Source organism: Lygodium microphyllum, chromosome 26, assembly GCF_053477565.2.
Source record: "Lygodium microphyllum isolate KBCC chromosome 26, Lygodium_microphyllum_v1.1.10, whole genome shotgun sequence".
NCBI lineage: Eukaryota > Viridiplantae > Streptophyta > Polypodiopsida > Schizaeales > Lygodiaceae > Lygodium > Lygodium microphyllum.
In genome coordinates this window covers 131,320,772-131,334,053 of record NC_141160.1, presented here as the reverse complement: position 1 = coordinate 131,334,053, position 13,282 = coordinate 131,320,772, and the positions used below count along the sequence as shown (strand labels likewise).

At 40.5% G+C, this 13,282-nt stretch overlaps 1 protein-coding gene across 2 annotated transcripts; it reads right to left on the bottom strand.

The window, feature by feature from the left end:
* Nucleotides 1-1,791: 1,791 nt before the first annotated feature.
* Nucleotides 1,792-4,581, bottom strand: LOC148013808 (protein RGF1 INDUCIBLE TRANSCRIPTION FACTOR 1-like). Of its 2 annotated transcripts, none has more exons than XM_087667717.1 (3): nt 4,125-4,581; nt 3,111-3,326; nt 1,792-2,767 (listed from the first exon to the last, which is right to left on the bottom strand). In XM_087667717.1, exons 1-3 carry the CDS (start codon nt 4,341-4,343, stop codon nt 2,228-2,230), a joined length of 975 nt encoding a protein of 324 aa, XP_087523843.1. In that variant the 5' UTR covers nt 4,344-4,581; the 3' UTR covers nt 1,792-2,227. The 2 variants fall into 2 exon arrangements, with proteins under 2 accessions (XP_087523843.1, XP_087523844.1); XM_087667718.1 differs by having other exon boundaries at nt 1,792-2,761; nt 4,125-4,567.
* Between the last annotated feature and the right edge of the window lie 8,701 nt (nt 4,582-13,282).

The following is a 13,282-nucleotide window of genomic DNA, read 5'->3' as shown; positions in this document are numbered from 1 at the left end:
ACCTTATCCCATGCTTATACAATGAGCATGAATGGCCATTGCTTCCTCGTGCTCCACACAACGATTTATGAGAACCTACACCCTAGAGGACTTGCAATGTTCAACTGATACACGGAACGTGATTCATCCACTGTACAACCTTTTACAACATTAATGATGGTAACCCACACTCTACAATTGGGAGCGATGAGCTATGCTATCTTTGAGTGCTAGAAAAAAATAGAGATTGTTGTTGGTGTTGCCTAGATGGCTAGAACCAAGCAAACACCATCAATAATGGCAATCTCCTATTGGATTAGTATGGCATCAGCAACAATGTGGGAAGGTTCATGTTGGATTACACTGTTATCAACAACAATAACACAGATTAAGACTTGTTATTTATGATGTGTTTTGGATGTCATAAAAGGTTAAAATTTTTACTATATTTTAGGTTTTGACTCTATGTAAACAAAGCTTCTCAATATTTTTTGCATTGGAAGGACCAAGCAACCACTTAGGAAGAACCCTTTCCTCAATAAGGTAGTGCAACTACCAAGCTTCAAGGTGCTGCATTTGTTGATGAATAAGCAAAAGCAAGAGGAAGCTCTCACAGCTCACCCACAAATGGGCAGCTTAGGTTCACATCCCCCTCTCCATCCCAACCCTAATCCAAAGAATTCCAACCCTAAGAACCCTAATCCTAAGAGCCCCAATCTCATCCCTTGCTCCACACATGGAGGTGAAGGGCTGTTGAATACATGGGCAGTCGTGGTGTGACAAGATGACGACACAAAAAAGAGCCCAATGAGGGAGGAGGCTTGGGCCAACCCATTTTTTCATTAAGTGTACATTGAGAAGTTAATGAATGAAATTGTGACATAGTTTTGAATTTCTATTTGAGCTTTCAAAAAAATTTAAACGAAGACCAAGGTTTCATTCTCATGGGCAATAGTGATGCACCTTTGGAAAAAGTTGACATAGTAGGGCCTTTGTTGTAACTCTCCCTAGCTGGTCACTAAGGTGGACATTTAAAATAGACCAAGAGTTGAGTCGATTAACAAGGTTAGTAGGTGCCCCCCTTGATGATAAGCTGTAAGCACTAGATAGTGAAGCAAAGTACAATATCATTTCACATAAAAAATCCCAATGAATGGAGGTGGTTGTGACAATCGAACCAAGTTGGATTGCTTAAATAGACCAAGGGTAGAGTTGGTTGACAAGGTTATTAGGTGCCCCCCCTGGTTACGGGTACATTCAAGTAAGAATGGGTGTGGGTGTGGTTGTGGTTGTGGTTGTGGTTGTGGAATCAAGTTGAATTGCTAATTTAAGTGGTATTGCTTGTAGAAAGGCAAGTAAAAAGGTGGGGTTTGAGCACATGAACCTTCACACTATATAGGGCCATTCCCTATTTTATCATCATGACATAAGGTTAGGGCTTGTCATCTTTAGTTATATATAAGGGAGCTTTCTTAGGTTTTATCAAGTGTTAATGTATTGGCCAGTTCTCCAAATTTTATGATGTTTCAATATGTTTGGCCATTTCTCCAGTAATTGAAAACTTATCAAATGTAAGTATGTTTTCTCAAACGCGAGAGATTTCTAAGGTATAAAAAGCCGGGAGCACATCTACACAAAAATTGCGCATCTCTAGGAACACTTTTGTAAGGCAATTGTGGACCCAATTTCTAAAGTGCCAGCAGCATAACCCTTTGATTAATTTGCGAATGTGTACATTAAGTGGCACTTAATTAGCACTAATCGGCTCCGATGATTGTGATGATAAGAATCAAAACAATGTGGGCGCATGCATACATATGTACATGGTATATATTACAGGGCAACAATATGTACCAATTGGAGATGAGGCTCTCCAGCTACATGACTAATTTATCCCTGTACAATTATAATCGTGATGATCATACACTGTATGTAGATTATAGGCATTATGCTCAGCATACCAGCCAAGGACTGCCCCATGGGTTTGTTGACTTGATGATGCTGGTATAGACTATACACAGTCACAAGTCTCTGTCTCATATATAAACTTTCCAGTCTTCTTCCGGGCTTTCATGCAATCAAGCTTCCAAAGCCACGTTTTGAAGGCGCTTCTTCACCAATATTGGGTTGTTGATCATATGTATATGCGTATAACATGATGACAGACAGAAAGGATTGATAATAATCATTTTTTTTCCATGATCTGTAGTACCAGGTCTTAATGTTGTTTCCCTGATAATTCCTCGTCCTATATCCCCATGGGTGCTCTGTGTGGAACCCCTTTCCTTCTGTGCAGGCTTCTTTGGCTTGAAGGTGGAGGGGTGGGAGGGGAGATATCATGACTAGATGTATTATAACAATGCTGGTTCATGTTGTTGCTTATGACTGCATTCACTATGTTCAGCTTGCTCAATTTGTTGGGCTTGAGGACGGTGTAGTCATCCACTAAGGAGGTATAATCCTTGATGTGTAGGGGCATCTTGTCCATGTTGCCCAGAACAGACTTGGTAGCTCCGGTTGCGCACTTGATGATCTTGTGCGACGACATCGCAGTGCTGGTGTATTCATCCATGACAAACATCATTGTATCCTCCAGCATTGTTGGGCTCATGTGATGATCCTTTGACCTGATGGATCTTGGCCTCTTGATCAATGAGGACTCCTCCGAATCAGAAGTAGTACTCCTCATTGATGGGTTGGCAGCAGGTTCTATACCACCTGCTTGAGCTTTGGGTGGCAGTAAAAATGTCATCTCTGGATGGTATCTTCGAATTCCTGCAAGCTGAAACTTGACAAGAATATACTACGTGCCATTAGTCACCACGCCGAGATGTCAAAAGATCATCAAAACACATAGCCCTGCAGTGTACTAGGTGGTTATTGGACTGAGTATGAAAAATGTGATTAGATAAAGGACAAGCGCTACCCATGGCTACATACAAAACCCTACATTAATTAAGACCACATTGGCCAGACAAAGGGATAACAGTAATGCAGTTGGCAGTGATCACATCTCTTAACTAGATAGTTCTTAACATTGGGACCTGAACTACAATTACCCTAGTTCTCAATTCACCTAATCAATGCAGTACCTCTACCAATAAAGACATCTGCTGTATCTAGCTGCTCACCTTGCAACCCAGAGAGCAAAACCGGAATGTATCAAGGAGGCTGCGATCGCATATTTCACAATTGTTGGTGACTCCTTTCCCTTGCCTCAACTGTGGCCTGCCATTGATGAAAACCACGCGGGCACTGTTGATGATGTAGGTCTGGATGCCATTGATGTCCAAGACCTTTTGAATTTCCGAGACCCTGATCACATCATGGTATGATGACCTTCTTATCTGGGAAGCCATCAAAGAACAAGAGGAGGAGAAAGAAAACTGTCAACATATACCTGTAGTAAGGGAATCAACTGTGCTTCACCAGGTGCCTATATGTAAGTCTAGCTGATTCAGGGCGAGCAATGTGTGGATTACTGTAACGGAATCATTCATTCTCGACAGCTAATTGAATGTAGAAGCTACCTAATTGTGTGTACTAATTTAGGGGAGACTAATGAATGATGCAAGAGCTGATTAAGGGCCAGCAATGTGTGAAGTGCTGCAAGGGCAATCAACGATCATGCTCAAGAGCTACATGATTAATGCAGAAGCCACTTTTAGTTATGTGAATTATAATGATGAGAGGCAGCATTGAATTGGGAACGAATCATGCTAAAGCGCTAGATGATTAATGCAGAAAGCCACCAAGTCAGTTGGGTAATAAGGAATCATGCTAAAGCGCTAGATGATTAATGCAGAAAGCCACAAGTCAGTTGGGTAATAACGAATAATGCTAAAGCGCTAGATGATTGATGCAGAAAGCCACAAGCCAGTTGTGTGAATTATTACCCAACTGATGGGCTCAATGAGGCAGCATTGAATTTGGAAAGGATCATGCTCAAGAGCTACAGTACGATCAATGCAGAAGCTACCCAATTGTGTGAATTATTCCCTAATCGAGGAACTGAATGAGGCAGCGTCGAATCGGCAATGAAACATGCTCAAGCGCTACATGAAGAATGCAGAAGCCGCCTAATTGTGTGTGAATTGTCACCCATGAGGCAGCATTGAATTAGTCTGAGGTGATAACTTAATTACCTGCACAACGTGGTGGTCTTTGTGATGGATGAGGCAAGAAGGGCAGAGTGCAGGGCCTGTGCAGTCGAGGCAATACTGGTTGCATTCACTCTTGGTGGAGTCTGCGTGGGAGGAGCAGGGCATGAAGAAATCAGTCTTGAGGAGGGGGCCGAGCCAGGGGGGGGCAATGCGTTCCATGTCTGCATTGTCTATGTTACTGACAAGGAAGCCACGGGCCATAATTACAATGGGATGAAGGATATTGATTATCAGACTGTACACAGAGAGAGAGAGAGGGAGAGGCTATGTTGCATTGACAAGAGCAGGGGGGGAAGAGGGACACATGAAGACGGCTGTGCGTGTGATGATTGATTTGATTTTGCCGAAAACAAAGTCTCGCATGCGAGGTGATCTCCTCCTAACTCCTGATAGAGAGAGAGAGAGAGAGAGAGAGGAGTGCTAAGTCTTTGTAAGCATCGCCGCTAGCGGCCAGACTTGCTCTGATTAAGACTGGACTACCGGCCGCAACCGCGCAAGCTGACCTAGAGAGAGAGAGAGAGAGAGAGAGAGAGAGAGAGAGAGAGAGAGAGAGAGAGAGAGCATACTCGTACACGTACACCCCCCCTGGCACCTTCTTTGGCCTCCCCACCACCCTCCTTTGGGTTATGTTGAATCCAAGGGCAGCTTATACCCCCTTCCACAACAAGTCGGGGGACTAGGGGTCTCTCACCAAAACCCTAACAACCACTATTAACAGTGGCGAAGAAGCCACCTTTTTATCAAACCTTTTGGAGCTCTAGCAAATCAGAAATAACAATAGCTTGTCACTAACCTATGGCCGACCAATCAAAGGAGACTAGCACAAAAGACCTTGTTGGTTATTACAACGATATTGTCCCACGTAGCATTGGTGTGACACGACTCTTAGTTGTTTCCAAGTCACTCAAGCTCTTTCTAAGTCACCCATTCTCCTCTCTCTTTATGCCTTTGTGGTTTATAATAGAAGACCACCTAACTTGCCCCACTATCATGCCTCCAAAAGCTCTTGTTGGACTTTCTTGAGAACTCAACCTTGGGCCACAATTCTTTCCATGTAACAACCATCAAGAGGTGGTGGTCTCATGTTCGAACAACAACCTCCATGGAGAGGAACACATAACCACTTGAAGATTTGTTTCACACCCCATATTTCAACCATAGCAACCATCAAGGGTCTTGGCATTCTATAAGTCCAACAACCTAAGAGGCAAGGTGCACATAAACACTTGGGGATTAGGCCCATGTGCCACCTTCCTAAGCTTAACACTAAGAAATATTGGAAGAATGCAATAAACATATATACATACATGAAAATTAGAGCAAGCAAGTTGCCCATGTTCTCAAAAACCAATTGCTAAGCAACAGTGTAACAAACAGAAGAGGCAAATGAGAATGTTGGACAAAGGTTATACATTAATACCCAATTGTGAAATTAGCCTATAGCTTGACCTATGATAAAACTACCATGGTGGAGGTCAAACTATGCGGTCTTCAAATTGATACTCACCTACCATGGTCATAAATTTATATGTCTTTTCAACATACTAATTTGGTGCCTAACCGTCGAGGAAGTTACTATATGTATATCCTCTACATCACGTGCGTTCAAGGTCTACTTATAAATATCCTTATCTGTGAATTTTTCGTGAATAAAACATAACCCTTTTCTATTCAATCTCTAAATAGCCCCTTTATATTACACCCTTTTGTATGTAAAAAGTGTATACAAATGGCATTTAAAAACTACCTTATTTTGAATCCATGTGACGCACACATATATATTCATGAGTAACTTACCCGAGGCCTAGCCAAACCATCAAAAAATTAGCACATTCCAATGCTTGTGATATTGTAGTCAAAAATCTTTTTCACCAAACTTACCCTATAAAAACATCACTAATGATTACTACAAAAAAATCCATGCACTTGGGATATACTTCATAGTTAAGGAGGCACGACACCAAACCATGCATGTAAGTTAGGTTTGCCTTTCTCCAACGTTATATCTAAAGGGTCATTTCAAGAACTTTTCAACATCACAAAAATCACACCTTCTAAAAACATGGACAACATGGTTCACTTCTCATAAAGTTTTAGGAATTGAAATCTTTCAGAGGCTATTTGCTAATGAGAGATTTTAGTGCAAGTTGAAATTTAGAAGCTTCGCGATAATGGTGTCATTCTTGCAAGAATTTGATGACTACTCTATTTGAAGTTGGAATTTCTAGGTAGGAGGATGTAGGTTTTGTTTACCATGTACAATAAATCAAAACAGACATTAGACACACATAAGTAATGTTTTGGAGATAAAAGGGGAAAACATGAAAATTTTCCAATCAATGTACTCCTCCCTTCGAGAGGAGGCAAGAATCATGTAGCCCACATTAGGAACAAAGGGGACCCAATTAGCTTATGCAACAAAAGAAGATTGACCGTATTTAAAAAGGATTTAAAGTCTACATAACTTACTCTAGTAATTTTTTCTACCAACCATCCAACACTCGTTCAATCAAAGGACTTTTTGTTAAGTATCTAGTGTAGATCAATCAAGCATCTGCACTTATTGAGTTGTGTGAATAATCAAAAGTCATGGTATCTTTGCAATATTGGAAGACCATGAAAAGGATGCATGCTAAACTTCTTGCTCAAAAGGAGTGCTCTTCTAGAAAGCTTGACAATAACTCTTTTTCATGCCCATACAACACATTTTTGAGTTCTTGCTTTGAATAGATTACCCTAAATCATAAAACTATAAATTATTTGAAACCATTACCTTAATGAGCAGTTTTAACCTCTTTAATTTGTCCTATAATAGGCTCATGTAATAGGCATCGGCCAATGGTTTGTGACAATTGTAGCTGAAACACTAAAACTTTGATTGATAAATGAACTCAGTTGTTGATTCAAGTATGATTCTCCATTATAAACTGCTCATACAATCATTACATACAAAGGATGGCGTGATGATTCTTACTCACTCAAGTGAACATTTGGTGTAGGAACCTCATGCAAAAGAACGAGTATTGCAAGGGTGCCCTCATAAGAAGCTTTAAGGGACAAAATAAGGAAGATGTTCCAAGCTACCCTAGGAGTAGCACAATACTTGAGCTTATTCATGGATGTAGTATTATATGCATTTAACCTCTTGTTCTAGGGTGAGAATCAATGTGCAAATTTGACTTTTGCATTATGAAAAAGTTTTGCATGTGGCCAAGATTGAGTCCTACAAAACCTTAGAATAATCAAAAGTGCCTACTAAAGAGGCCTTTCAAGACTCAATGCAAAAGTGCCCACCAAAGAGGGCTTTCAATAATTAAGGGACCATAGAAAGACGTAGGAAATAAAGTTTTGGAAATAAAAGCTCCTGTATTCCTATCATAGGGGAAAAGTGGAAGAGAAGAGAGAGCCTTTCTTATAAGTTGTAAAGCCTAATTTTGTTGAGGTTTAAAAAATGTACAGCTTGCACATTTCTTAGAGGTTATTCTTTCTTCATCATTTTATGTACATTAATGTTTGCAAGTAAGAGAGCAGTTGAAAAACTCTCATTATTCTAATCAATCCTTTAGGTACTTGTAAATATTTAAAGGCTTTACATGATACATTCGGAACATCCTCCATTCTAAAGGTCCCTCAACTTGGTCCTTTAGAATAGAGAACTCTTACTCCACATTTTGCTCTTTTCTTCTCTTACTCTCAATAGAGATATATAGGCAAGCATTTTGCTTGACATCTCAATGATCTCAAGGGGATCAGGAAGAGTCCTTACAATGAGTAGAGGACAAGTTTTGTGGGGCCATCTGGATGTAGTTAACACCATATACCATGATGACATGGTGTAAGTGAACTTTACTTGTGTGTTGAATGTTTCAAAGAGAGATGTATAGTCAGTAGGCTAGTTAAAGTTGTTAATCCTTTAGATTTTGCTGATCTTAGACAAACAAGTTATGGTGTAATTAGGAAGGCCAATCTTGTAAGAGTCGAGCTGCCCCAAGAAGGCAACAACAGGGCAAAAGGGCTATGGAGGTGCTCAACTTGTAAGGTAGTCACAATAGCAACAGGGTTTCCTTAGTTGTCTTGCTTGAAATTTTTTTAAAAAAAAAGGAAGTAGCTAAAATCACATTGGTTCTGCTCATTAGCTTGACAAAAAGGGGTCTATGGGGAACCCAACAGAGCATATGAAAGAGGTTAACCTTGCTAGCACTGAGCAAGAACCCTGTTTTGAGGGGATGCTAGCAGGCTAAGGTGACAATTAATAAGGCGGTACTCACCCTCAGTCCCAGGGGGGGGGGGGGGGGGGAGGGGGTGACCACGAGGTTAGTGGGAGGACTTGTATTCCACTCTCCCTACTAACCTTAGGTATGACCAGGCTCTAAGTCGTTTTACGTATACAACCTGGGGTGGAAACATGCTCTAAGGGGGGGGTAGGCCGGAGAGGGTGTGGGGCTGCAGGTTTCACGGATACCACGGAAGGCGGGTGGAAGAATCTGGTGGCGTGATGCTGATTGCATCATCAAATTATCGGCACTATCTTATATTTTGTATATAGACACATTAATCAAGGAGGGGGTAGGGTCTGTCATTGACCTTCCCAAGAGGGGGGGAGGCCCACGGCCCTGCAATCATACGTGTATATACAAAAACAGAAGACCAGAGGGAGAGAGAGAGAGAGAGTGTGTGTGTGTATGTGTGACATGTGTGTGTGTGAGGGGGGGGGGGTAAGGGGGGAGAGAGAGAGAGAGAGAGAGAGAGGATCACGCCACGGCAACCAATGCTCTCTCCGTGGGGCCCTCCCCCACCCCCAATGATCCAGAACCCCGATGCCACGTCACCGATGACGCAACAAGCCTCCTCCATCCAGCCTCCAGGTCGCACTCTCCCGGGCCCGCCACCCGCGCCTACGTGGACAACCTCCCGCTATCGTTGTTTCGAGCCGCCCCTTCACGTGGACATGTCGAGTGGATAAAACGCAATTAAATTACCCAAAAAAAGCACAAAATATATATACCACCCCGTATTCAGAATTCTGACTATTCTCTGGTATGCTGAATATATACACATATTCCGAGCCCCTTTACAACACACATTCTGTTCTGCGGTTGCTTGTCCAAGACGGCGTGTGGGCGTTATAGAAGCTTACACGCAACCCGTGAGCATCTCATGTTCCTCATGGCTTTGGCCACGTAGCATGGCTGCCCCCATCCCCCCCTATTTATATCTCCATCCTACACCACACTATCTTGTCTTATTGCTTTGGTTCCATATTCTCGCAGCCTCACACATAAGAAAAAAGTCCAATGAAACGCACATATCATAGAGTCTATCTAGTCATGATATCTTTCCTTCAATTATTTTATGGGCACCCACTCACCCAAATTCCCAATTGTATTTGCCCTCTTCCCCCCATAATCATGCATGCCATCAAGTTGTGAAGGCCCCCCCCCCCCCCCCCCCAATCCTAAGAATTAGGAACTTGGGACCAGCTCTTTCATCATCATCATATTGTTGCAAAATCATTGTAGGTAGAGGTCGACGTGAATCCCCTCTTCTCGCAAGCACTATAAATTGTGGTGCTGCAACCTTTCACTACGCCACATTCCACACGACATCGAGAAGCTCATCGCCAGACAAGTTTTCATAAAACAAGGCCATGAAAAGTTGATCTTTACTTTGGTAGACAAGTTTGCAGAAAGGGTCCAAACATCCCAAAGACTTCACCACCAAACAAAATGAAAATAAAAATAAAAATTGTACAATTCAATTGAGGGGCCTCTTGACATTTTTCTTCAACCTTGGAACACAAGTTTCTGAACTACTTGTAATTGATCATGTTCAACATGAGGTTCCTTTTTGGTACCTTTGATCTTATCGAACACCTTCAAAAGGGCTTGAGGCCCCATCACCTTCAAAATTCAGAAATCTCTCATTTCAAAAGACAAACGAAGCCTTGAGAATTGACCATATCTTTCATGTGAAGGGACCTATTTATCCTTCTTGTTGGACTAAATAAGGACTTGTGAATACTTTTGCGTGACCTATTTTCAAAGAATAACCTATCCATTTTTTCATTAGCCTCGACTTTTTGTGAAGAAAACTAGGCTTTTAGACAATTTGGAGTTTAAGTAATAGGCAGGAACCCTAAAGTTAAGGAAATTATTACTATTAACACTACAAAAAAATTTGAAGCAGAGATGACAAGCCAAACACAACAAAAAAGTGGGTGTGTTCATTTTATTGTGTAAACTCGTGTGTAAAAATGTAGAATATTTCACTCGATAAATGTCATGAAAAACATATTTCAAAATGCAAAAAAAGACTCAACAAATTTGTGAAAATAAACACATAGTAATAGTGTACACATGCTTGTGTGTTAAAAATAGCAATCGTGTTAGTTTTAGCGTTCCCCTTATTGGACAAAAACATAGAACACAAGCAAAAAGAGTTGCACAGAGAGAGAGAGAGAGAGAGAGAGAGAGAGAGAGAGAGAGAGAGAGAGAGAGAGAGAGAGAGAGAGAGAGAGAGAGAGAGAGAGAGAGAGAGAGAGAGAGAGAGAGAGAGAGAGATCTTTATGAGCCTTTGAAGAGGTATCACTTCAAGCCTATGAGTCAATTGGAGTTTCTTTGTGAGCCTTTGAAGAGGTATCGCTTCAAGCCTATGAGTTAATTGGAGTTTCTTTGTGAGCCTTTGAAGAGGTATCGCTTCAAGCCTATGAGTCAGTTGGAGTTTCTTATTTTTGCTATGTCAATTTTTTGTTTCTTATTGTATGCACATATGGAAATGGCTTCATGACCACAAAGGGTTTGTGTTATTTTTGTGTAGAATGAGCGCGCTCTTTGTTGTTGCTATAAACACACATAGCTTTGCTTAATGTGATTATTAGGGACCTTGTAAATGTGGTTATTATTATAGGTATTCCCATTTCCCTTGACATGATTACAATGCATGTTGAATTGGGTTTGTTGGTGCGGATTAGGTTGTTTTTACATAGACAAAACACAATTTTTTCCATATACATAAACACGCTTTGGGCTTGGTGAATGAGACTATCAATTGGCTAGTAAATGCATCTACTATTCAAGGCATTTTTTGTTTTGTAACGTGATTTTAAACACGTGTTTTACCGCACATATTGGATGTTTGGCTTATCTAGTTTGTTGATTTCTCATGTGTTTAGGGTACATAGTTTGTCTTATATGTGTATGCACATGCATACACATAGGCCACACAAGCATCTATACATATACATGTACCTATACATATATGTGTACACATATCTATTTGGATCTGTACACATATGGGTATATGTATGCATATGCATAAACATATGAATATTGGTATGTCATGTTATACCATTAATCACTTTGTATTGTGTTATGCTACATATCTGTATAGACACACACATACACATAGGCTACACATGCACCTATACCCATACATGTACCTATACATATACATATTAGTATGTTTATGTGTATACGTATACCTATGGGTATGCATATGCATATGCATAAGCATATGTATACATATGAGTACATATGCATATGCATAAACTATGTATGCTACATATAGATATAAGCACATGTATATACATAGCTATATATATGCCTACATGTATAAACATGTCTATATGTATATGTATTTGTATGTTTATGCATATATGCATATGTACACATATGTATATACTGTGTTATGCTATGTATATGTACAGACATACAAAATGCATAGGCATGTGCCTATACATATATGTATTCATATGTCTATGTGTATGCGTATACGTATGGGCATATGTATGCATATGTAGAAGCCTATGTGTATTAATATGTAATGTTATACACTACACCTATTATACAATTTTTTAATATATATTTTTGTTCATCTTAATGCAATTTTTGAGGTGGTGGGGGTCATCATCTCAAGATCTCAACCTTGAGGATGAGAGAGAGAGAGATAGAATGGGTAGATGCCTTCTTTGGGCATCCCCCTACATAATTCGAGCTATATGAGTACACGATCACACCTTAACATTCTCAAACAATTGGAAACAGTCATACAGTCCCTAATTGCTCTAATAGTACTAGATTTGCACTTTCAAGGTGCAAATGCTCCATAATCTTCATCACATGAGCCATCCTATGAGATGTTAGTAGTATCATCCATGGGCATAAGCACCAAGATAGAAGTTGTTTTGGTAGAGGTTTCTGTGGTGGAGATTGGAGCCCCTCGATGGTAGCATGGAGAGTGACCGATCAAATCCTAGCAACATAAAGAGAGGGAGGAAGGAAACACCCCATCGAGATATATACTGCCAACTAAATCCTAAGAGTGGGGTCCTCCAATATCCTATGGGAAAGGAGATCATGAGCTACTTGCGTGTTGTAGTGGGTGCACACTACCAGTACTGCTTTTTAACCTTCAAAAGATAGGACCCTAATGCTCTCCATGCAACCATTGCTATTGTGTATGAATAGTTCCCTAATCCCTTGCATCTAAGGTTTGTGTACAATCGAGCTTGAGAAATCATTAGAAATGCAATTTCTAACAAGAGGGTCATGGTCAAACAAAGACAAGTGGTAAATAAGGTGAGGTTAGAGTAAGGCTTGCATCCTAAGCCAATGCTAACTGCTACACATGGTCAAGAGTGGATAGAAGCTCAAAGTAGGGTGGAGCATGGGGTGTTCAACCCACAACAAAGAAAGGCACAATGAATACAAATGGAGTGATTTGATTTGTCTCATTTTGGATCAAGAGGCGTCTGTACACGAGAGTAAGCATTTCTTTTCCAATTTTTATATGTGATTATTTGTCATTGATTGCATTTGATGCTCATTGTGTTTTCAATTTTCACTTGAGTATTATTAGTTGACTCCCCCTGCTAGCTACAAGACAGCTTATAAGCATTGTCATAATAGGCCTAATACATAGACACACTTGTGGTAGCAAGGCATCATCATAGAGTGACAATGGAATGTATGAATAAATTGCTAAGTTGTTTCTTTTGTCAAATGCATTGAAAGTTCCTAGTTATTTTAAGCTTGAACTTTATGTCGATAGGGGCAAGAACGCAATGAGACATCTTGAGAGGGAAGGAGTAGAGAAGGGGGCGATATAAAGAGCAAAGAGCACAACGATGAGGAGGGAAATGA

Excerpts from the sequence above, each read along its gene's own strand:
- LOC148013808 (XM_087667717.1), bottom strand. The coding sequence starts at position 4,343 with ATGGCCCGTGGCTTCCTTGTCAGTAACATAGACAATGCAGACATGGAA. Across the intron at positions 3,327-4,124 it reads AAGACCACCACGTTGTGCAG|ATAAGAAGGTCATCATACCA; the intron begins GTAATTAAGTTA and ends ATGGCTTCCCAG. Across the intron at positions 2,768-3,110 it reads TTTGCTCTCTGGGTTGCAAG|TTTCAGCTTGCAGGAATTCG; the intron begins GTGAGCAGCTAG and ends ATTCTTGTCAAG.